Below are 26,380 nucleotides of genomic sequence, written 5' to 3' on the forward strand. Positions count from 1 at the left end.
AGAATGATCCTGCACAAACCGGACCTGTCGGGGAGAATGACCAAGTGGGCCATTGAATTGAGTTCATTTGATATCGCGTACGAGCCCAGGATGGCAATCAAAGGTCAAGCGGTGGCGGATTTCCTACTTAACTATGATAATGAAGATGCAGTGGAAGATTATAATTGTTCCTAGTGGAAGCTCTTCGTGGACGGCTCCTTGAATCAAATGGGGGCCGGGATTGGAATTCAATTGCAAACACCAGAAGGAACTACGCTGAGCCAAGCGATAAGACTAGAGTTTAACGCGACCAACGATGAGGCAGAATACGAGGCGTTGATTGCTGGGCTGAAGTTGGCTAAAGAACTGAAGATTAAGAATCTGATTGCTTATAGTGATTCACAACTAGTCATTCGACAAGTCAATGGGGACTATGGGGCCAAGGATGAGACCATGGAAGCATACCGAACTGCGGTTCTGCGTGAGGCGAAAGCCTTTGATCAGATCAGGTTTATCCAATTGCCGAGAGAGTACAACGAAGATGCTTACCACTTGGCTTGTAGTGCATCCAGTTCTGGAGATACTTTAGCTAGGGTCATCCCGGTCGACATACTGATCCAACCTTCCATTTTTGAAGAGCTGCCTAATCCAAGCACTCAACATGTTAATGTTATACCATATGAGCCGAGCTGGATTGATCCAATCATGGCTTACATACGTAATGGTACACTCCTCGAGCGTAAGGACGAGGTAAGAAAAATTAGGTCCAGCGCAGCAAAGTATGCCATTGTGCACGATCAATTATATAGACGCTCCTTCTCGGGTCCATATTTGAAGTGTGCTACCCCTGCAGAAGCTAAACATATTATGCGAACCATTCACGAGGGAGTATGCGGAAATCATTCCGGAGGAAGATCTTTAGCACACAAAGCAATGACACAGGGGTATTTCTGGCCAAACATAGCACGAGATGCAGAAGAATTCTCTAGAAGATGCGATAAATGCCAGAGGTTCGGGTCATTGATACATCAACCACCTAAAGACCTGCACGTAATGGCCACCCCATGGCCTTTCGCGCAGTGGGGGATGGATGTGGTTGGCCCTTTGCCGACTGCAAGATCGCAGAATAAGTACATTCTGCTAGCTACTGATTACTTCACCAAATGGGTAGAAGCAGAGCCGTACCCTAGTGTCACCCAAACTCAAGTAAGACGTTTCATCTGGAACAATATTATCTGTCGTTTTAGCGTACCAAGGTCAATCGTGATGGACAATGGAACCAACCTCGATAGCAAGCAAGTGAGAGAACTGCTGGAGGAATATGGAATCAATCAGAAGTTAGCAATAGTCAGTCATCCCCAGGCTAATGGTCAAGCCGAGATCACAAACAGGACAATATTTGCTTGTATTAAGAAAAAGCTGGAGAATGAAAAGGGCAAATGGTTAGATGAGCTACCGAACGTCTTGTGGGCTTACAGAACAACCTCAAGACGGCCAACTAGAGAGAACCCATTCGCTATGGCCTATGGCACCGAGGCGGTGATACCAGTCGAGCATTTGGTTCCAACTGTAAGGAGCTTGGCGTGGGATCAAGAGCAGAATGATAGAATGCTGAGGTTCAATCTTGATTTGTTGGAAGAAAAAAGGGATGCGGCTACAGTGAGGCTTGCCTCTTATCAACAGACGTTTGTGAATAGCCATAACAAGAAGGTGAGGCACAGGGGTTTCGCTCTTGGCTATCTGGTTCTGAAAAGGAAGGTGGGAATAGTCAAAAAGATGTTCTCCCCATGGAAAGGTCCATACAGAATAGCAGAGGTCATAGGGAAGGGGGCATACGTCCTAGAAACTATGACAGGAAGGGTGGTCAATAAGCCATGGAATGCTACGTCTCTGAAAAGGTACTACCAGTAAAAGTAGAGTTTAATTTCAAGTAATGTGTACGCCCTAAATTGCATGCTTGCAAGTGTACCAAATTTCCATGCTTTATAAAAAGTCTCTTCTTTGTTAAAAATTTACACTCTTCCCGTTCAGCAAGTTAGTGGCAGCTGGCACTTCAAGCCAAACGCCAAGCACTTGCTCAAAAAAAAAAAAAAAAAAAAAAAAAAAAAAAAAAAAAAAAAAAAAAAAAGAAGAAGAAGAAAAAAGCCAAGTGGCAAGAAGCGTTCAAGCTGAGCGCAAAGCATTCAGCAAGTTAGTGGCAGCTGGCACTTCAAGCCGAACGCCAAACACTTGCTCAAAAAAAAAAAAAAAAGCTAAGTGGCAAAAGGCGTTCAAGCCGAGCGCCAGGCATTCAGCAAGTTAGTGGCAGCTGGCACTTTAAGCCGAACGCCAAACACTTGCTCAAAAAATAAAAATAAAAAGCCAAGTGGCAAGAGGCATTCAAGCTGAGCGCCAGACATTCAGCAAGTTAGTGGCAGCTGGCACTTCAAGCTGAACGCCAAACACTTGCTCAAAAAATAAAAATAAAAATAAAAAAAGCCAAGTGGCAAGAGGCGTTCAAGCCGAGCGCCAGGCATTCAGCAAGTTAGTGGCAGCTGGCACTTTAAGCCGAACGCCAAACACTTGCTCAAAAAATAAAAAAAAAGCCCAGTGGCAAGAGGCGTTCAAGCCGAGCGCCAGGCATTCAGCAAGTTAGTGGCAGCTGGCACTTCAAGCCGAACGCCAAACACTTGCTCACAAATGAGTAAGAAAAGGACAGAATGGTGACATGGCCGAACGTTAAGCACTTGTGAAAATACACTGCAAAGCTGAAAATAGAAAACTCAAAGGAGGAAAGTGATGCTGAGCAAAAGCATTATCATTCATAACCAAAAAGGCCTCAAGGTACATAGTACCATACATGCAGATTTAAAAAAAAAAAAAAAAAAAAAAAAAAAAAAAAATTGCTATTGGGTGTCAGTTCTGATCTTCTCCAGGCTGTAACTTGTCATTCTTGCCACCATCTTCCTCTGGACCATCGAGAGCTTCTCCATTCTCATCTGCCCTATCATCCTTAGAAGGGGAGTTGAAATGAATCACCCCCTCAGCAGGCATAGGTCTGTCGGCAGCAACAGAGGACGAGGGCACGATGGTAGAAAGGGGAAGAATGTTCAGGGGATGAAAGGGTGGGACAATTCCTGAAGATGCGACCTCTATGCATTCAATAAAAATGTTCTCAGCTGGGTCGCATGATGGATTTTGATAATTGTTTGGGGGGTGGATGTCCAGAGAAGCATCTAGTTCATCAGGACCAGCATAAGAACTTGATTCACCTTTAGGGGGAGAACGGTCAACAAAACTGTCTCTGTACCCTTCATCATACCAGATGGCACTGGTCCTGGTAAAGCGAGCAAGGAGAGCTCTCATACCCCCTTCGACTCTACCGATCATGTTCATCAGGGAAGACCGTTCGTTTAGAAGTTTTTCTTGGGAATTCGCATGCGATAACCATTCAGCAATGAAAGAGTGCTGAAGGTTTCCCTTTTCAGCTTTGAGAGAGTCCCTTTCTGTTAGAGCCACACTCTTCTCAGTTTTTAAGATGTCAACCTCTTCATGAAGAGAATCCCGTTCAGTCTTCAGGGAATCCCGTTCAACTCTGAGGGAATCCCTCTCGTTTGCCAGACCATCTCTCTCTGCCTTTAGGTCAGCAACTCCCTTCTCTGAGTCCCTAAGCTTAGACTCTAGCTCAGCAACTCTAGCCTCAAGAAGAGTCTCTGCTTCAACAGACCTTTTAAGGCCCACAGAGAGAGACTTAAGTTTTTTGTTCAGAGTTTTAATTGTTTTTTGAAAGGTGAACATCCCGATAGAGTCTGCATGAAGAAAAAGAAATTCAGGTCAGACTAATTACTAAGGAATCATAACAGAAAAGGAACACATTTCAGTAGAAGAAGAGTCATCTCCATAGCAGTGGTTGGGAACCGTTGGAACATCTCACCAAAGGATAGCTTGTTCTGGATTTCAAGGTCTTTGGGGGTCCAGAAACCCTTGTAGAAAGCAAATGAGGTGAGGGGGTCCTTGTATATTGAGTCAGTGGGGCTAATGGTTGATCCATCTTTACGGTTGAGCTAAGGTCGCTATGGAAGAACGGATGGAATTGGACCAGAGGTTCTGGCCAACTCGCCTTCAGGAATGAAGAACCGGGCAAGGGGCGATGGTTCAGTAACCCTGAAAGAAGCCGTCCTGATCCTTCAGGTCGGTGGGATGTCACTCTGATCATGACCGCCCTCAGGCATTGGCCTTTTTCCTAAACTCTTTTCCGACAGAACAGCATTAGCTGGCCCCCCATTGTCCTCAGAATTTCTAGCATCCTGAGTGCTCTCTGAGGAAGTGTTGGACGAGATGTTTGATGGCATGATGACAGGGGCAGCAGGACGGACTTCAGCAGTATGGCCCATAATAGGGTTCTCAGCATGGGTGAGCTCAGAGGGCGCATCAGCAGAATGGTTTGAGACTTGAATCACAACTGGGGCAACCGCGACTTGCTCTGGGGTAGAGACAGCAAGGAGAGATGATGTGGAAGCAGGTGTAGATGATGAAATGGTGGTAGGAGCGTTAAGAGGGGTGGGAGCAGGACGCCTCCTCCTGCTGAACGATGAGATCTGAATGTTCTCCATTGTAGACCCTAAAAGAGAGATGTCAGAGAGATTATCAGATGTAAGCAAATCAGTAGCTGAAGGGACATCGTTCAGCACACTTTCTTGCAAGGTATCTAGCCTAGCCCTGTAGACGCTATAAACTAGTTCATCATGGGGAATTTGAAGGCATCTATAAAGAAAAGTGCAAAAACGGGGAAGACAACTTTCATAGTGGCATTCGGTAGGATGTGTTTTCAGCTTTTTGTAGCCAGAGACAGAACATGCTCCAAAGGAAAAAGGGATAGGGAAGGAATGGCCAAGCGGAGTCCGCCAATTCCCACCAACCACAATTAAATTCCGCCTCCAACCTTTTTCAAATGAGCTTTTATCAGTGCAGATCGACCGTTTGTCAATAGGAAAGAAGTGATAGTACAAGTCGTTTTGAGAAATCTTGTTAATCCGATAGCAGAGGAGAAGGTCAATAATGTCAAGATTGAGACCCCTATCACGATTCAAGAGTAGGAGGACTGAAATTACCCTAAGAAAGTTTGGGTTAACTTGTAGGGGGCAGAGCCCCAATTTGTTGAAAGCATAACAAAAGAACAGGTGTACGGGGAACCTAATGACGTTCAAGTGAACGGCGGAGAATAAAACTTCCCCAGGAAGAAGACCCTCGCCAGATCTCTCGTCTAAGTTTGTTGGGTAGACTCTGAGAGAAACGTCGCGAGGAATATAATTCTTGGATCGAATGACGTTCAGGTTAGGGGAAGCCATAAAAAAGGGGAAGAGTCCTAGGCAGTAAAGGCGTCTTTTAAGGAGAGGTTTTAAAAAAAAAAAACTAACCTTGACAGTTTGTGATGAACTCAGCGACGGCACAGTAGCTAAAAATCAAAAAGGAAGGACTTGCCGGAAGAACTTGCCGGAGAAATTAAAAAGGATCGCCGAAATGTGCAGGAAAGCAACAGAGAGTAGAAGCGAAAGGTAAGAGGAAGGGTGAAGGTTGAGAGACCAGAATTTATAAAGAGGAGAAGTAAAAGCGACATGAAACTCCAAAGGTCAAGGCAAAAAGTGGCGCTGCAGATCTCGAAACTTGGGTTCTTATGCCAGCCGTTCGATTCCTCGAGTCATTGCTCCAAGCCATCAGACCAAGATCGTGTCCTTTCAATAATCTCACCCTCATTAATGAGGAAAGAGATTATTGGGGCCAGATGAGGACACCAAAATGACCCGGGTTTGGTGTGATCCATATTGCATAGGACGGGTCGGGTGAGGACAAATGGGATGGAGCAAGTTCGCGCCGGATAGGCCCAGGTCCATAAAGTCATTTCAGAAGCCCATGTTAAAATGAGGGAGTCGAGTCCAACCAAAAGAGAACAAGGTAGGTCCAGCTCAGTGGTGGTTATAACCGTCTATAAATAAAGGGGATTAAGAGGGAAAAGTGGTGAAAAATCATTGGGAGTGTAAAGTTTCTCTCTCTACAATTAGGGAAAAATTATTTGTACTTTCAGTAATCCAATTGGAAATGTAATGTTTTAAGTTTTTACATATATATATATATATATATATATATATATATATATGTATGTATGTTAAGTTATTAGATTTTTAAAAGCCAGTGGGCCCCACCAATATTTTAACCACCATAAAAAGGCCATAAGGCCATTATGCAGACTCCTTTATTCCTCTCTCTCAGCTACGTCTAGCCTTCTCTCGGCAGTTTTCTTATTTTTTTTTTCTCTTTTTGTAATTTCAAGCTTGATCTAGCTCTATCCCTTTGAAATTTGGTAGAACCTTGTGAAGCAAAGTCGGAGAGCTCATCGAGGCCTTCAATTTGATAGGAGCCAATCATTATTTGGTGCACTCTAGGGAGTTCAAAATTCTAGGGTTCTTGGGCTCAAATTGGGGGTTTTCATCAATTTGAGATAGGGGTGTTCTAATCTACAACTTCTTGTGTCTTTTGTGAATTTTTCTCCATAAATTTGATCCTAAGCATGCTAATTTTAGATTATCTAGTTTGTTGTTGTTGTAGTTATGTGTAATGAAAATGATAAATGTGTTCTATGTGTTATTTGAGTTCACATATATATCCATTTTCATTTCAGTAAATAAGCATGCTTAGTGTTGATGCTTAGTGTTGATATGTTGTATGTTCTATGATTATTTATTTATATATTTATTACTTTGAAAGAATTGATGCTATGATTATAAATAAATAAATAAAATGAATGTTTAGAAATTCTTATTAAATTGTGATGATGATGCAAATGGAATGTGTGAAAACCTATAGTTGAATTGATGATTAGAAGCATTAGTCATTCATGCATCCATTGGGAAAGAAAAAGGGAAAAATGTTTTAAAATAAATGAAATTGTTTTTGGAAAAATATTTTCTAAGGTGTTTGCGAAAACCAGATGCCTAGGAGGCGCTTAGTGATCCGTGTTGTTAGTGTAGTCTAGAAGGGAATATGGTTGAGCTAACTAGGCCGGATGTGACGCCTTGGAGGTGCCTTGTGGTCATGGATAGTTAGTCAACCTTTTTTTTGTGATGCCTTGGAGGTGCCTTGGGTCGGATTACACTAACGGTTTGGTTGTTGAAACGGAATTGTTTCGGAAATGGGGAACGACATTGTATAACATTGCACTTCATGATATTATGGGAAAATTTTGTGATTTGTTGACATTTGCTAGATTCTTGTTGCTATGGTTGAGATTATGTTTGCCTCATGGTATGACACCGTTTCTTTTTGCCCATTCTTTGTGTGAAATTCACGAGGATATAAGAAGCGTGTCTTAGACACTTCCTACTGAGCTTATGTTCACCCCATTATTTTTTTAATATTTTTCAGGACAAGGAAATGAGGTGGCGGACGACGACCCACCAAGATTTTAGATGAGCACGGAAACTTATTTTATTTTTGCTATCTTTTGTATTAGAACTCTAATATTTTGTAAATGTAATATTAACTAACTTGTGAAACTTTAGTTAATTAGTACAATGTTGTAAGTTATGGACTTTTAAATTATAACTACATTTTTGGACTGTAAATTGATGTAACTAAAATGTGTCCCTTGTTTAGATGAGATAGAGGAACGGGACTTTTGTATGTATGTAACCATTTTGGGAATGTAATATAATATATGTATTGTGCGTTGGGACATGATAGGTTAGATTTAAGGCCTAATGAAGCCATTGCATTTATTTTTGTATTTCAACAGGTTGTAGAGGGACATTTTTTCTGCGGAAGTCATGCCGAAATTTTTATAGATATTATTATTATTTTGGTATCTTTCCGGGTCGTTACAGGAAATTTGTAAGGATCAGATGATTGTACGAAGGTCTGGAATGACCACCTTCGAAGGGTCTTTTTTGCCTTTGAACAAGGACTTCAAACTATTCTATGGCTAATGAAAATGAAGATGGTATTGAAGGTGCAAGACTAGAAATTAAAGTAATTTAAAGTGCAGGACTGGAAATTAAGATAATTGAAGTGTATAACTGGAAATTTAGAGACATGGAAATACAGTGCTCGGCTAGAAGAAACGGAAAAAGTGCTGGACTTAACTCAAACATTATAAGAATTCATTGCTGAAATGAATGCTATATGGAATAGCAAAGTACTGGACTCAATATAAAAAATATGTAAATTCATTGCTGGAATGGAAAGTGCATGGACTAGCAAAGTGCTAGGTTTAGACAATATGTAAATTCATTATTGAAATGAGAGATACGTGAATAGCAAAGATGCTGAATTGATGTGTTGTGTATTGGGCAGGCAGGGTTTCCAAGTTAATACTTGGTGCACTATTTATAGACCTCCTTGCATGCAATAACTGAGATGTGGCGACTTCAACAACTTCCACTTGGCCTAGTCCGATACTGCCAAGTGTCCCATGTTCTCGGCAGTTCCTTTTATTTCTACCACCATCTTCTTCCTCCTTCCTTCTTGTTGTAGATTTCTTCTGAGGTTTAACTTGAACCATGTCCCTTTAGTCTTCCACGAACTTATATCATGGGTAGTTTTAGAATGGATCTTCTACTTGTCTTCTCCATAAACTGACACATGTCCCATGTCTTCTGGTTCTTCTTGCTTCAAGCACGATTTTAGTAACCCTGTTATCCACATTCTTTGACAACCACTTCAGTTAGTGGTAGTAGTTGTATGTAAGACCACCACTTTCAACTGATGCATTTTGTTTGGCCACTTATCCCATGTTCTTTAAAGTCTTTCCTTCTGCAGAATCCTTCCCTCCGTAATACATGTATGTAAAAATTATACACACATCCACGTTCCCTTGGCTTTAGGTAACTTTTCCAATTGGACTTCCTTCCTTTCATGGCATCGTGTCCAAAATTACAGCCACTTCTCCTCATTGTGAGTGTACACATATGTATGAATATATATACATCCACGACACCAATCATCACCCATACTCCTTTTCCTTTCCGACTTTAGACTTCACGATGCCATGAACTCCTAAATTTCAGTTCTTCTTAACGTGGATTGCATCCATAACTCCTATAGCTCCTCTTCTTGAAACTTTTCTTCCATGTTCAAAATTTATGGCGTCGTGGCCTCCAAAATTACAACTCCTTTATCCCAACGTGGGCTGTATAAAAATATATATATATTTAGGAATATATTTTATATTTCTGGAAACAACACCCCACTTCCTCATTGCTTGACTTAATCAGACATAGTTGTTGAGAACTCCCTAGATTTTAGGAGAAAATCCAGCCCCACATTTTGCTTAATCAACCTTGATTTCGTAATTAAATGAAAATATCCATTTAATTGGTTTCCTATAAGAATAGGACTTTTCTTTAATAAACTCAAATCTTAAAAGAATTAATCTACCTAAGCAAATTCAGTAGAACTCACCACGTGTGATAAGCGCCGAATATTGTATATTCAAGTGCCCTAAATTGCATTAGTAAAGTCCGTTGTATGTTAATTTATGTAGATTATCTTCATTTCTATGTTTTTATGCATTTTCAGGTTCATTGGCCAAAATGGAACAAGAATAAGGCCTTGTGGAATCTTGAGCAACAAAAGGTGCCAATGCTGAATTCTGGCAGCAGTAGAACCTGGACTTTGCTCGCCATTTTGACCTTCCAAACTCGAGAACTGGACTTCCCTCATAACATGAAAGATTTAGAACTCTGAATTAGATTTCTAAATCTTCAAACGGTTTGTCATTCGGAGCTCGGAGCAGAGAGTTATGGTCTTGTTACCAGAGGTGCGCAGAACTGCCTGGCAGCAATGAAATTCTGCCTTGATCTTCATTTTCGACCAATCATCCTTGAGAATTGGATCTCCACCAAAACATAAAATATTTAGAGCTCTGAATTAGATTTCTAAATCTTCAAACGGTTCATCATTCGGAGTTCAGAGCGCAAAGTTATGGCTGTTTAACCAAAGTAGGTCTGGGCGGAGCAAGTGAAGCATGGAGCTTTTTACACTAAATTCGAGTGCTCGAGGCCTTGCTTAGAGTGCTCGAATTTTGGGCAGAATGCCCTTCGTAAATGGCTCATTTCAGCCCACTTGCACCTTGGTTTCTTCATTTTGTTTTCCTCTTTAATGAAGTGGTTGGAGATGTTGGTTGGTGGCCTTTTGGTGGTAGATAAGAGGGATAAGAGCCACACAATAGATCAAGCTACATTTTTACAAGATAGAGGAGAGAGAAGAGAGGAGGAAGGAGGAGTTCTTGAAGCTTCAAGGAGGGTGCACGAAAATGGAGATGAGGATCAAGCTTCTTCTTCAATCTAGGGCCACCATGGGTAACTAAACCCTCTTCTAGGGAGGTGATGAAGCCCTCTCTAGTAAGCATGTTCTAGCCTTAGTTTATTTTGGGGAAAATGATGTATATATGTGATTATTTCACAATCTAGAGTTACACTTGATGTAATGAGCCTAATTTCTTATAAATGATTATGATGAATGTATTATATTATCTTAGATCATATTTTCTCATGATTGTATGCCTTGCATTTCTATAGTGACATTGGAAATGAGATTGTGAAATGGGTTTCTTGGCATGTTGTATGAGAATCTAGATATTCCATAGCTTAGGACCCTCCTTTGATGGACTATTCTTGACTTTTGACTTCATGTGCTCCTATCATGTGATTAAAGGCTTGATAATCTCTAACTTAGTAAGCATCTCCAAGCCTACACACTAGTTTAGGTAGTTCAAACATGTGAATCTTTGATAGGTTATACTTGCCATTGATTTCATGAATTTCTTGAAGGAATGTAGCAATTTTGGTTGTAGCATTCCATGGTCACATATTTATGTTGTTTCCCCAATTTAGCTCTAATCTAGCATGTGTTTAGGGATGGAGTGGATTCATTTCCTTAGGCTTCTCTACTTGTATTATATCTCTTTACTTCCTAGAACATTACTATTTTATGCATTCTAAGTTCTAAGTTTAAGTGACAAACAAACAAAACCCTCTATAAACCCCTTATCATTCTAAGAACAATTCTAGACACTTAGGTTGCCATAGACTAGCGCAGTCCCAGTGGTTCGACTTACCCGACCAATAGCCCTATTTTACAATGATTCATGCTATTGCGAAGGTTGATGTATAGTTGATCAACCGATCAATTTTTGGCGCCGTTGCCGGGGACTGCAAACGGTTTAGCAACCGAAGTTTCTAGGGTTAAATTTAGTTTGATTGTGAATACTGTGTTTTGTGAATATTTCTTGTGTGGTTTAACCATTTTTGTGTTGTAAGTGAGATTCTAGGAACTCGAAGCTCGCCGTGGGAATGCTAGCAAATTGTAAGTCTAGAGGACCCCAGGTAAATCTCGTGACTTCTAGTTTCAAATTGTGAATATCGTGCATGTGTTAAGCTTAGAAGTAGATAAATTGCAAGCCCTTGTCGATGCTTTTTCAATTGTGTATTTTCAATTCCAAGCATCGGTCCTTGTCGTGGCCATTTTAATTTTTGTCTTGATAATTGAGGAGAAAGGGAATATCATTGTATGTGGAGTTGATGATAAAGAATTGTTGTGTTGATTATGTTGTGTGTTGTTGATGTTTAACTCCTAGATGGAGAATAATTATCTCCCAACTCAATTCTACACACCACATGCGTTTTGTGCTTTTTGCTCTAGTAATACACATCATACAAGAGATTGTCTTCCAACGAGACAATTCTCGGATTTTTATCTAGAGCAACCAAATGCAAATTTCTCTGAATCGGGTAGTGATCCATACTTCAATGGTTATAACTCGGGTTGGGGAGACCAACAAAACTTCTTGTGGCATGACATAGGAAATTCAACCCCACAATCTCATATGCAACCTTTTCAACCCAATGATCATTCTTTCCCGCCCTCTTCTCCTTTTCCACCGTCTCCATTGGATGAGCTAATTGTTGCTAACAAACAAATGATGGAGTCTATGCACACGCAAATGATGGACTCCAACAATCAACTATTGGCCTCCCTTGCTAGCATGCAATCCACAGTAGAGTCTATCAATCAAGTGGTACCATATCACCAGTCCCAAGTTAGTGCAATGATAGATGACCAAATATCTCAAATTCAACAAAGGATTAATGCTAAAAATCATGAAGAGGAGGAAACATTTTCATTTGAATTTATGGCCAATCCAAAAGAAAATTCTATGAATGATGAGATTACTCCTAGTAACTTTCATCATGAGAATGATCAAGTGGTCATCATATATGAAAATGATGAAATAGTGGTTGAAGATCAAATTGTTGCCACTCATAAAATGGAAGAATTTGTGGTTAAAAATGAGGAAAAAGATGATGAGATTGCATCCTTTAAAACTCCAGAACAACCCCTAAATAATCCTTTGCTTGATGCACCTCCTTCAATGGAGGATCCTCTAAAAGCTTGTTTGGCTCATTTCAATTGTGAGGATTTTAATGTTGACAATTCCATTTCGGAGGTGAATTCTTTGCTTAATATTCATCCACCTATTCATTCTCTTCCTTGGTCAACATCAAATGTATCTCTTTCTTGGGAGCTTGCACCTCATCCTATTCCCTCACTTGAGTTGTCTCAAGTTGTTGAGCCCGAACCACCGGATAAGTGTGGGGAGGATGTTGAAATTCTGAAGGATAACTTGTTGAGCATTCCCGTGCTCAATATGACCCTTCATAAGTCGTTGCTTGGTGCACCCTCACCTAATCCATCTTCCTATAATCCAAATCAGCCCCATAGTCCAAAGTTCTTCATTGAGAAAGAAGAGTGGGTTGAGGTCTTTCCGTTACCTCTTTTCCACTTTTGTCTTCAAAGTCTTCCTCGTCCACTTTTAAAAGAATTATCCTATTTGGGGACCTATGACTCTCTAGAGAGACATGGTATAGGGTAAGGAGGACTAACCTGATCTCGGTGCGTCTAGCTATCGACGTTAAATTTAGCACCCATGGGGAGCAATTCTTTCGACTTCAATGCCTCCCTAATGTTCAATTGCCTGAGCCATGAAATTTTATGGGAAATGGTTAAGAAATGCCAAAATTTAACTTTCTCTGGAACTATCTTAAGTTGTGTTCCACATTTTTAGACTGACTTCTTAGACCTTCTCAACTCTTGTTTTCATTCCCGGAAGTTTCTGGCTCTATCAGGCAATTTTCTCGGACTTTCGACATGGCACTCACATGCATAGCCTCTCATCTTCAATGCATTGTTGGATCATGGTTTCTCAAAATCATCCATGCGTTGGAAAGGTACTACATTTTGAAAAAATTTCCAAATTGTCCATGCATTAGAAAGAAGTTGAAAAGTTTTCAAAATTTTCCATCCATGCATTACATTGGAATGAAAGTGCAAAGTTTAAATTTTTCCATGCATTGAATTAAAATGGAGTTGCAAAGTTTTTAAAAAAAAAAAATATTTCCATGCATTTGAGATGATTGCAAAGTTTGAAAAAAAAAAAAAAATTGCAAAGTTTAAAAACAAAATTTTCAAAATTTTCCATGGAATGGAATGAAGTTCATTGGAGGAAAATTGCACAATCTGAAAAATTTTCAAAATTTTCCTTGCATTGCAATGAAGTGTAGAGTTTGACAATTATCCATCCATGCATTGGATTGTATTAATATGCAAAGTTTCATTATTTTACATGCATGCAAGGTGAAAATAATCCATCCATGCATTGATTTGGAAGCATGTTGCAAGGTTTTATCAATTCTTCAGCTCTTAGTTGATCATGTATACATTCACAATGCATAAGAATGAGGCACCTAATGGAATGACATGTAAAGTTCATCTCTCAACCTCACTGCATAATGTTACAATGCATGCAAAAATTCATCTCTCAACCTCAATGCTACTGCCTTCATTTCGAGCACTCTATTTCCTCTTTGGAGTGCTCGAAAGCTCTATGAAGCTTGCACAAAACCATTCCGAGGCTACTGCTTGTATTTCGAGCGCTCTAAGTCCATTTTCGAGTGCTAGAAATGTGAACCAATCTCATCCCAAGCTCACTGCCCTCCCTTCGAGCTCTCTAGCTTTCATTTCGAGTGCTTGCCAATCCCACACAACCATGCAACCATTCTCCTCTCTGCCTGTATTTCGAGCACTCGAAGCAGGCATTTCGAGTGCTCGAATTTCATGCACCAACCCACCCAACTCACTGCTCTCAGTTCGAGCACTCGTCGATCCTATTTGGAGTGCTCGAACTCCACCTTCTTTCTCTCTCCATAGCCAACCCCAACATACCGAACCTACTGGCTCCATTTCGAGCACTCGAGCTCCCCCTAGCGAGTGCTCGAACACCTCATGCCAACGCCCCGAGCACTCGTTGCCTCACCCTCATCGCCTTCTCTTCCTCTCGGCCATCTCATCTACAAACCAAACCACCCATCAACCAACCTCACAACACCCAACCCTCTCGGCATCCACTCCTATCTCCCTCTTTCAACCCACTCCACCATGCAACCTCAATCAAACACCAACACCACCATCTTCTCTCTTCTCCAACCCACAACCTCCTCTAACAGCATGCATGCCATCCCTCTCAACCATCCCTCTCCCTACCAAGCCACACAACCATGCCCCCTCATCTCAGCAACTCCCATGCATGAACCCAAAGCCAACCAACCTCCACCTTTTTTCTCTCTCATTCAACACACCCAATCACCAATCTCTCTATCTCATCCACCATGCAATCCTTATGCAACCCAAGCAACCCACACCTCATTTCCCTCAGCTTCCAACACCAACCCCACCCTTTCGGCATCTTGCATGCACCATCAACTTCCACCACCTCAACCCACAAACTAACCTCTCAGCAACCCCTCATCATCCTCAACCATGCATGCCTTCCACGGCCACCCTCCCAACACAATCCCAACCATTCACATCAACACCATGCACACACCAACCAAACCGACCACCACCCCAACCTTCACCCCTCTCTCATTCACCAACCAACCCTCACACAAGCCTTCTCTCTTTCGGCACCTTCACTCCCTAACCACCCACCACCCTTCACACTCAATCAACCCCATCCTTAATTCCTCCACAACACCCTCATGCATGCCATTCAAAAAAATAAAATAAAATAAAAAAATAATGGCACACTTTTGGCATTCTTTTACTATCCATTTTACACTTGTGGCTAATGTCTGCATTTGTGTTTTGTTTGGATTTTTATCTTGCACTACAATTCAGGTTAGTGTTTTTAATTCTGTTTTGATTTTTCTTAAGAGCCTATGCTTTTACATGTGTATATTAGTTGTGTTTTGACAGGTCTTCCTGTCCAAGTTTGGGAGACGCTTTTGCGCACTCACATAGCTGAACATCTTTGCCTTTGTCACTCCACTTGGTATTTTTGTTCTTTAACCCTCTCTGTGCTTATTTTGATTTACTTGTCTTCTCACATTGAGGACAATGTGACATTCAAGTTTGGGGGTGCATTTATGCATTTTTGGTTTCATAATTTTTGTTAAGCAATGATAGTATAACTTGACACTTGTTGGAGATGAAGCATATGTTTAAAACTTTGTGTATAGAAGCACTTGAAATTTTTGAAAATAAAGAAAAATTTGAGTTGAAATGATCATGTAGATTCAAATTAGTCTGTATAAATGTCTCAATTAAATTCTCGCTGGATTTGACACTCTTTTAAGCTTCATAATGCACAGATGCACATTGGAAACTTAACTGCGAGGCATGCAACTTGATTGACCTTGACCTTGGCCTAGTTAATCTGATTTGATGAACCTAATGGATGAATACTTTTGGCATGAATCTAAAATATAAAAAAAATCTAAAAAAAAAAAAAAAAAAAAAAACTGAGAAAGAAAGAAAATAATGATCAGTTGACGTTCGTAACCTTTCCAACTCGAGTTATTAAGCCCTAGGAGTGTCTCTACACTTAGCACCCTAAAACCGTCTGGTTTGGGAGTTGTTGGCCTAACGCTTGCTACAGGGGTTGGTTAGAAAGCTTAAGGGACTTAAACATTGCACGGTCATTCAAAAAAATTGTAATAAACATGGTTCGCTAGAGTTCGTAGCCTTTCCAACTTGAGCTATTAAGCCCTTTGGAGTGTCTCTACACTTAACACCCTAAAGCCATCTGGTTTGGGAGTTGTTGGCCTAACGCTTGCTACATAAGTTGGTTAGAAAGCTTAAGGGACTTCAGCATTGCACAACCATTCTATGTTTCGCTTATGAGTTACAATAAATTGTCAACAAGCAACAAAAGTTGTCTTGTAAATAAAATCATGCCTTAGGGACCTCATTTAAAGGGGAATTCAATGATTTGAAAACTTGTGCTTTGGAATTGGAAAAGAAAGTAAAAGCCGCATGTTGAGAATCCAATTCACTTTCACTGAAGCTAGAGTTGATTTCCATTCAAGAGATGATAATTGAGTTATTTATATAGACTTTGATGTTGATGCATGTATGTGGAAATGTATTTAGCCAATTTTTGTATCAATGCTTCATATATGCAAGGTAGTCTTCCCAATGACCCCATCTCCAGCTCTTTTTCTATTTCAAGTTATTTTTGAGCAATGTATATATCTTATTTTACCATGGATGATATTTTTGTAGTAGCAAGCCCATGGTTGTCTTTTCATTAAGTTTTTCATTGTAGTTTTACTAAGGGACTAGCAAAATGTAAGTTCGGGGGTGTGATAAGCGCCGAATATTGTATATTCAAGCGCCCTAAATTGCATTAGTAAAGTCCGTTGTATGTTAATTTATGTAGATTATCTTCATTTCTATGTTTTTATGCATTTTCAGATTCATTGGCCAAAATGGAACAAGAATAAGGCCTTGTGGAATCTTGAGCAACAAAAGGTGCCAATACTGAATTCTGGCAGCAGTAGAACCTGGACTTTACTTGCCATTTTGACCTTCCAAACTCGAGAACTGGACTTCCCTCATAACATGAAAGATTTAGAACTCTGAATTAGCTTTCTAAATCTTCAAACGTTTTGTCATTCGGAGCTCGGAGCAGAGAGTTATGGCCTTGTTACCAGAGGTGCGCAGAACTGCCTGGCAGCAATGAAATTCTGCCTTGATCTTCATTTTCGACCAACCATCCTTGAGAATTGGATCTCCACCAAAACATGAAATATTTAGAGCTCTGAATTAGCTTTCTAAATCTTCAAATGGTTCATCATTCGGAGTTTGGAGCGTAAAGTTATGGCTGTTTAACCAAAGTAGGTCTGGGCGGAGCAAGTGAAGCATGGAGCTTTTTACACTAAATTCGAGTGCTCGAGGCCTTGCTTAGAGTGCTTGAATTTTGGGCAGAATGCCCTTCGGAAATGGCTCATTTCAGCCCACTTGCACCTTGGTTTCTTCATTTTGTTTCCCTCTTTAATGAAGTGGTTGGAGATGTTGGTTGGTGGCCTTTTGGTGGTAGATAAGAGAGATAAGAGCCACACAATAGATCAAGCTACATTTTTACAAGATATAGGAGAGAGAAGAGAGGAGGAAGGAGGAGTTCTTGAAGCTTCAAGGAGGGTGCACGAAAATGGAGATGAGGATCAAGCTTCTTCTTCAATCTAAGGCCACCATGGGTAACTAAACCCTCTTCTAGGGAGGTGATGAAGCCCTCTCTAGTAAGCATGTTCTAGCCTTAGTTTATTTTGGGGAAAATGATGTATATATGTGATTATTTCACAATCTAGAGTTACACTTGATGTAATGAGCCTAATTTCTTATAAATGATTATGATGAATGTATTATCTTGTCTTAGATCATATTTTCTCATGATTGTATGCCTTGCATTTCTATAGTGACATTGGAAATGAGATTGTGAAATGGGTTTCTTGGCATGTTGTATGAGAATCTTGATATTCCATAGCTTAGGACCCTCCTTTGATGGACTATTCTTGACTTTTGACTTCATGTGCTCCTATCATGTGATTAAAGGCTTGATAATCTCTAACTTAGTAAGCATCTCCAAGGCTATACACTAGTTTAGGTAGTTCAAACATGTGAATCTTTGATAGGTTATACTTGCCATTGATTTCATGAATTTCTTGAAGGAATGTAGCAATTTTGGTTGTAGCATTCCATGGTCACATATTTATGTTGTTTCCCCAATTTAGCTCTAATCTAGCATGTGTTTAGGGATGGAGTGGATTCATTTCCTTAGGCTTCTCTACTTGTATTATATCTCTTTACTTCCTAGAACATTACTATTTTATGCATTCTAAGTTCTAAGTTTAAGTGACAAACAAACAAAACCCTCTATAAACCCCTTATCATTCTAAGAACAATTCTAGACACTTAGGTTGCCATAGACTAGCGCAGTCCCAGTGGTTCGACTTACCCGACCAATAGCCCTATTTTACAATGATTCGTGCTATTGCGAAGGTTGATGTATAGTTGATCAACCGATCAACGTGTTAATGAGCCATTGGTTGGTTGATCTTGACTTGAATATTCATATAAGGTTGCACTCATGATAGTGACTCCATGCCACATTCCTATACTTTTAGAACATTATATCCAAAGTTGGTAAGTCCTAATAGGACTCACCACTTTCTTTCAATTAACAATTCCCCATGGTTTTAATATTCTAAAGGAAATTTATCAGAGTTACGCTCTGGCGTGACAAGTTCCATTAGAACTCGCCATGTACCTCTTCTCTATTAGTAGATTAATCTAATATGGCAAGCTTGTTAAAACTCACAATTTGTCCTCTTTCCATTGAGCAAAAAATAATGGAGTAAACATATGCCCCCCAAATTCCATGCCTTGTGGAACAATTTGTTGACAAGGCATGGGATTTAAATTTTTGCCATCATGGCCCACTTAATCTTCAATGTAACCATCACGGTCATCCAACCTTCAATCTTTCATACAGTTGGCTTCTTGGTTCCACCCATACCAATCTCTTTTGCCGCCAATTATAAAAATACCGTATCTCACAAGATCTAATCCATTTATGACATCCCAAAAAATCGCACTACTTCCTTCTTTTGAATTTCAAAATTCCAGCTAAACCCCCTCTAAATACGTCCTTAGACTCTTGGAAACTCAAGATAATCATTAAAAGGAAAGCTTCTATGTAACACATGGCTGCTCCCTCGGCTTCATCTGCAACAATCTCATCTATCATCCATTCTGTATTCCATCAGGAGTCCTATTCATTTATGGCACTAAAACTGTCAGACTTCCCTAATCCTTGCTATTTTCCTTTTTAAATTTTGAAATCCTCCAACTACCCACCCTTAAAAGACATCCTTGGACTTTGGAAACTCAACGTAATCATTAAAAGATCTCCTGCACGTTATTCGACTAGTCTCTTGATTTTCCCTATGCCACATTTTCCTAAAAACATATTCCATATTCCCATAAACCTCTTATCCATTTATGGCTTTACACCACTCAACTTCCAAAATCCATAAAACTTCCCTTTTAAATTTTGAAAACCCCAACTACCAATCCTCGAAAAGCGTATCTGAACTTTAATACCTCCCTCATTGTTCCTATATATATATACATATGCCTTCCATCCTCATCACTTAACCACAAAAAGCCCTTTCTTTTCTCTTTTACTTTCTTTCTCTCCACCCAGAAACCCTAAAGGAAAGGAAATCTTAATCTGTGAAAATCATGAACTATGGCTCCTAAGAAACCCTCCAAACAAACCACTAGCTTATCCCTGCCAGCCCCTTCCATTGAAACCAAAGTCAAGACCCGAAGCCATAGCCACCATATTCAAATGCTTTTGAAGTCTTTAAACCCTGCTAGACTTCATCTTGAGCCTCTAGTTCATTTCAAAGATTCTTCAGTTGGGCTGAGTCCAGCTTTCACCAACATAGCCCCTTCTGAATTAGCCGAATTCTACCCTCAATGTAAGCCGTCTCTCCCCTTTGAGTCGAAATTTCCTTTTATCTCAAAGAAAGGAAAAAAGGTGAAACCCTCCTTCAACATCAAAAATTAGCCAACATACCGTTCATCTTGGTCTTCTTGGGTGAGTCGTTTTTCCAAAGATGAAAATATTTCTTCACAATGGAAAAGGCAAGGCATATTTGACATCATTCAAATCACTAAGTCTTCCATTACACTTGATCCGAACCTCCTCTTTCCAGTTCTCTTCTTTTGGTCTTCGACCACTGATTCCCTTCACCTTAAATGTGGCATGATGTCTCCCACTCTGAGGGATATTTGTTGCATTACAGGTTTTAAGCCCCATGGAGATGATGTAAGTGCCACCCTTTTACATTAATAAATTCCTTTTCCCTACTAAAAACACTAGAAGTAAGAAATTCATCTCCTCTCACCTTCCTTTTATCAAACATTGTAAGAAAACTGGCCAGTTCAAGAAGAATAACACATTGCTTTCCTGATCTGTTAGCTTTCTGGCCATTTATTGTGTGTTCGATCTAGCCAAGTCACAAAAGACTTTGTTCAAGTGGCAATCTCATTAGCCATAAATGGAGATTTAGCCCTGGTTCCTCTCGTGCTTTCTTATTTGTACAGAGGCTTGAATGACTTGCTTACTTCAAAATTCTCAAGGTTCCAAGGTCCCTTCTGGTTATTCCAGATGTGGCTTAAAGTGTATTTCCAAAGTAGAACTTCACCACTAGCCATTCAAACTGGAAAATCTCTCATGTGCTACTCTTTGGCAACAGCGGACCCTTCTCCTTTCAGTTTTGCTGAAAACTTCAAATATTTCAACAACCAATATGAGACTGGTGATGATGGATTCTTTAACCCATTTACCTCCCTTGGTTGCATGCTGTCATGGTTGGTTCCATCCCCTGGAGTGTCTACCAAAAAATATTCTAAAGATTAAAAAAATATTTGGGCTAGCTTTCTTCTTGCCCATAATCTTCATTACAGCATTGCCCAGCCCACTCTAAAGAATAGCTTATGAGGCATTGAGTTCTACAATCCAGCTCAACTGGCTAGGCAAATGGATTTTACCCAAATGATTCCTTTGCCACCTTACAAGTCCTATAATAGGTTCTTTAACCAATGAGTAAGGCTTATCGATGCTGAGCAATTTGCAGCAATTGACAAAGCTTACGCAGCAAAAAGAGCAATTTTTAACTTCCAAGGCCATAGTAGCAAGCCTCGGTTAACCAATGAATTTGATGTATGGTGGTCAACTTATATTTCTTTCACCCGGACAAAAAATCACAAGACTGTTTGTGATTCCATATTAGCTTCCTTCAAGCCCCTATCTCCAAGTACAAATATATTTATTGCAAATTTTTACTTTCCATTTTTCCTTTTTGAAATCTGTCAGTCTTCTATATACTGAAAATTGATCTGATAAATTCTAGATGAGGAAGAAGAAATACTCGAGGAGAGCGAGGAGGATGAAGGTAGAGAAAAGACTACTGCAATGTCCAACAAAATTGAAGGAGTGGCCGAAAGTGGTGATGTAAGCGTTGAAAGTATTTCCTCAAGTGACGATGAAGAAGAAGAAGAACTCGAAGAAGAAAATATAAAATTACCAGAAGAAGAAGAAGATGCTTTGTATAAAGCAAAGAGAAAAGGAAAAAATTCTCAAGTATTTTCAACATGGCTGGACTTAATTTTTTATATCCTGGACCTTGCTTATGTTTCCTTTTGCAGGGACCATCTATTGTCAAAAAAGAATTTTAACCCCAGCTCTCCTCTTCTGATGAAGAATCCTCTAATGGAGAAATTAGTATTTCAAAGGGCAAACCACTACTCAACATTCTAGCAAAGCCCTCAAAGTGCGTAGCCCCTCTGGAAAGATTATTGGAAAAGCAAAAAGGAAAATCATGGTTGATCTGGATAAAACAGAAGAATTTAAACAACCCAATTCTCCAAATTACAATGCCACTAGTTCTAGCCATCCAAACATATATAAGTGCCGTCCTATGCACTTGGTTTGGAGTTTCTTGCAATATCAATTGAAGCATCACGAGATTGAACTTCAGGGATTCAAGTTTTGAAGGTAAGGTCTATTATTTCTCTTAGCGGATTCATTTCGCCAAAGACGGCTAGGTTTCGTGGTTTTCTCCCTGAAGGGTTTCAATACTAAAAATCACGGTGTGATCTCTCAAACTTAAATTATTTTACTTTATTGTTTATATGAGTGATTGGTGGATGTTTAAACAATCACAAAATTAAGCAAGAGACCTTTTCACTTCCTTCTATGTCATTAGGAATACCAAATATTAAACTGGAGTAACTGACAGCTTTCGCACTGTGCAACTCACAATTATTAGCGACCATTATGTTTGAAAATGACCAGCAGTGCCCAAAACTGATTCACAATATTGTATCCAATTTTGAATTTGGTTGATCTTAAATGGTTTCTATATCTACCTTTAACACACACCACCGAGTACAAATTAAAATATTTGTCTCAATGGTTTCTATATCTTCCTTTGACACACCACCTAATACAAATAAAAAAAAACCCTGTTTCACAATATGGTTGTCATCCATGGATCTAAATAGCGCTGCCGCCCCAACGGAAAGTTTTTATTTATATTACACACCTATAATTTTCTTAAAATTCTAAAAGTACTTCAACTAAATTATGACAAAATGTCACTACTTGCTCCCACTCCAACTAAATTATGACAAATTCTAAAAGTACAACTATATTACTCACCGGTAATATAGTTTTTTTTTTATTTATATTACACACCTATAATTTTATCTGCCCCCATCTCTCCCTCTCTCTCTCTCTGTCACTCACAAACACACGCACAATTGTGAAGATCGATCAGTTCTTCCAAGAACTATAGTTTTCAGTTCTTCCAAGAACTATAGTTTTCATTGTCCTCATATACTCAGATAATCTCTCTCTAGACTCTATATGTATGAATGTACGCATGTATTTAAATATTGATAATAATGAAATTCATTTCTTTTCTTTTTATGGTTCAAAAAATTCAATCAAGTTGCATTGTACTCAATAAAAATACAAACTAATGTTAAAAAATATATATATATATTTATTATGGTAGTTTGAATTCTTTTTTTCTCTTGTTCAAGGCCACCCCATTCAAACAATTTTCTTGCTCCGTCACTTAAAAAAAAAAAAAGTATTACCATGACCACGGCCCAAAAGTCAAAAATGGCAACTTACCATGCATAAGCAAGAGTATTGTAGTATTAGTTGTCTATTCCAATGTAATTGTATATATCGAATAAGAAATTACCGTTCGTAAGCAAGAGTATTGTAGTATTAGTTGTCTATTCCCATGTAATTGCATATGAAATGAGAATAGTCATTGAAAAGTTTATTTGACTATTTCCCCTAAGATGGTAGGAAATAATTTAATAAAATTTCTATTACAGATGGCTTTCCCAAGCAGTGGGGCAGCCAGTTCCATCTATAAATACCTTGTGAAGCTGTTAAAGGTCTCCCACCCAACCATCAAATTTACTGCCACTTGAGAAGCCAAGCTCATCTAAAGCAAAGTCATGGTAAGATTTTTAGTAAAAGTACTCTCTAACCTATGTGTTTTATTCTTATTTATCTATGTCCTTGTGTTGGTTTCTTCTTCTCATGTTGCTGCTTCTGTAACTAATTCTCTGGGTGCTCCAAAGAGAACAGTGGGAGAAAAGGAAGCAAAGGCTCTTCTAACATGGAAAGCTAACCTTGACAATGAAAGCCAGTCTCTCCTGTCTTCTTGGGTTGGAGGCAGCCCTTGCAAATGGGCCGGAATCAATTGCAGCAAGTCAAGAAGCATCACAAGTTTAAACCTTTCAAGTTATGGTTTGAAAGGTTCCCTCCATAGTCTCAACTTTTCATCCTTTGCCAACTTACACAGTCTTGACCTTTTTAATAATTCACTCTATGGGACCATTCCATCACATATCAGAAACCTCTCCAAACTTCGTTATCTTCGCCTTTCTTTAAATCAAATCTCTGGGAGAATTCCATCTGAAATGGGCCTACTCGCAAGTCTAACAATCTTTTACCTCTCCAGAAACCTCATCAGGGGTTCTATACCACAAGAAATAGGAAATTTGAGCTCGCTTACTGAGCTCTCATTGTACCAGAACAATCTTAGAGGTGTAATCCCTGCTTCCATTGGAAACTTGGAAAAGTTGACCATACTATACCTCTCTCAAAACCAACTTTCTGGACCAATTCCTTCCAATGTAGGAAACCTGACAAAGCTCATCAAATTCACCCTCCAAGAAAATCAGTTATCTGGCTTCATTCCTGCAGAAATAGGAAAGCTGAAATCCCTCTCTCTTCTAAGATTGTTCAGCAACAAATTAACTGGTTCAATACCACAAGAATTAAATAACTGGACTTATTTGAATGTGTTGCATATAGGTGACAACATGCTGTCTGGGTATCTGCCACAAAATATATGCCTCTCGGGGATACTTGAAAACTTCACCATTTATAACAACAATTTTGTGGGTCCTGTTCCAAGTAGTCTGAAAAACTGCACTAGCTTGGTTAGAGTGAGGTTTGAAAGCAACCAACTAACTGGAAATATATCAGAAGACTTTGGCATATATCCGAATTTGAACTTCATTGACTTGAGTAATAATAAATTGTATGGAGAACTTACTTCTAATTGGGGAAAGTGTCAAAGCTTAAGAAGCTTGAAAATCTCCCACAACAATATTTCTGGTAGAATACCAGCAAAGTTTGGGGAGTCAATTCAAACACTTGACCTCTCATGTAATCATATAGAAGGAGAGATTCCCAGGGAATTTGGTTGGTTGACTTCATTATTCAATCTAACTTTGAGCAATAACAGACTTTCAGGCAATGTTCCATCAGAAATTGGAATGCTTTCTGACTTGGAATATCTTGACTTGGCTGAAAATAATCTGAGTGGTCTGGTTCCCAAGGAAATACTGAGTAATTGCATTAGACTGATAAACTTGAATTTGAGCATTAATAGATTTGAGGGAAGTATTCCCTTTGAGATCAGTACTTTGTTCCCACTTCAATATCTCGACCTTAGTCAGAATTTATTTTTGGGAGAAATACCACCACAGCTCGGAACATTGAGCCGCTTAGAAATATTGAATCTTTCCCACAATGAGCTCTCTGGTTCCATTCCGGAAACTTTCAACGAAATGTTAAGCCTAACATCTGTTGATATATCCTACAATCGGTTGGAGGGCCCTCTTCCAAGCAACAAAGCCTTTTGTGATGCTCCTACAGAAGCATTTACAAATAATAAAGGCTTGTGTGGTAACATTACTGGTCTAAAGTCCTGCCCCTCAATGAAGATCCACAAGGCAAAAGGTAAGAATGGTCGCTTGATCTTGATAGCGGTCTCTTTCTTGGGAAGTTTGGTTTTTCTTTTTATCATTGCTGGTGTTTTATCTTTCGTTTGGCTGAGAGTGAGGAACAAAGGAAAAACCGAGCCAGAAGATGCACAGAATGATAATTTGTTCGCAGTATTGAACTATGATGGAAAGCTGGTATATGAGAAGATCATTGAAGCGACAGAGAACTTCAACTCCAAATATTGCATTGGAGAGGGTGCCTTTGGAAGTGTATACAGAGCTGAGCTGCAAAACGGTCAAGTTGTTGCTGTGAAGAAACTTCGAGCAGTAGAGGATGATGACAGGATGGCCAGTTTGAAAACTTTTACTTGCGAAATTCAAGCACTAACAGAAGTACGACATCGCAACATTGTGAGGCTCCTAGGTTTCTGTTTGCATACGCGACACGCTCTTTTGGTTTATGAGTTCATGGAAAGGGGAAGCTTGGAAAGTATACTAACCGATGATCAAGCAGCGATGAAGTTTGGATGGAGTAAGAGGGTAAATGCTATCAAAGGTTTGGTTAATGCTTTATCTTACTTGCACCATGACTGCTCACCTCCAATAATTCATCGAGACATATCCAGCAAGAATGTTTTGTTAGATTCAGAGCATGAGGCAATCCTCTCTGATTTTGGCACAGCTAGACTTTTGAACCCTGACTCATCCAACTGGACCTCATTTGCAGGCACCATTGGATACACTGCTCCAGGTAATTGGTCTTTTAAAAAAGCTTTAAAAACTTATTTTCTATTGCTAAGATTAGCTTCTTTTTCTGGACAAAATTTTTGCAGAGCTTGCTTCCACAATGGAAGTCAATGAAAAATGTGACGTGTATAGCTTTGGAGTGGTGACAATGGAAGCACTTCTTGGAAGCCATCCTGGAGATTTCGTCACATTTTTATCAACATCGACGTCATCATCAACTGCCGGTCATACACTGCTGAAAGATGTATTGGACCAGCGTCTCTCACAGCCGATCAATGAAGTTGCAGAGGATGTGGTGTTTATGATGAAGCTAGCTCTTGGATGCCTGCTATCCAGTCCACAATCTCGGCCAACCATGCAACAAGTTTCTCAACAGTTATCAGCTCAAAAGCTGCCTTTACCAGAGGTGTTCCACATGATAACATTAGGACAACTGTTTGATTTCATGTAA

General features: G+C 39.6%; 1 protein-coding gene across 1 annotated transcript; it reads left to right on the forward strand.

The window, feature by feature from the left end:
* Positions 1-5,478: 5,478 nt before the first annotated feature.
* On the forward strand, positions 5,479-26,380 carry LOC132277721 (MDIS1-interacting receptor like kinase 2-like). Its single transcript, XM_059779565.1, has 6 exons — positions 5,479-5,513; positions 20,464-20,678; positions 21,273-21,373; positions 23,275-23,337; positions 23,527-25,933; positions 26,016-26,380. Exons 1-6 carry the CDS (start codon positions 5,479-5,481, stop codon positions 26,378-26,380), a joined length of 3,186 nt encoding a protein of 1,061 aa, XP_059635548.1.

This window comes from Cornus florida, unplaced genomic scaffold (assembly GCF_030987335.1).
Source record: "Cornus florida cultivar Cherokee Brave unplaced genomic scaffold, ASM3098733v1 CherokeeBrave_3.0.0_Hap2_Chr10, whole genome shotgun sequence".
In the NCBI taxonomy this organism is placed as follows: domain Eukaryota; kingdom Viridiplantae; phylum Streptophyta; class Magnoliopsida; order Cornales; family Cornaceae; genus Cornus; species Cornus florida.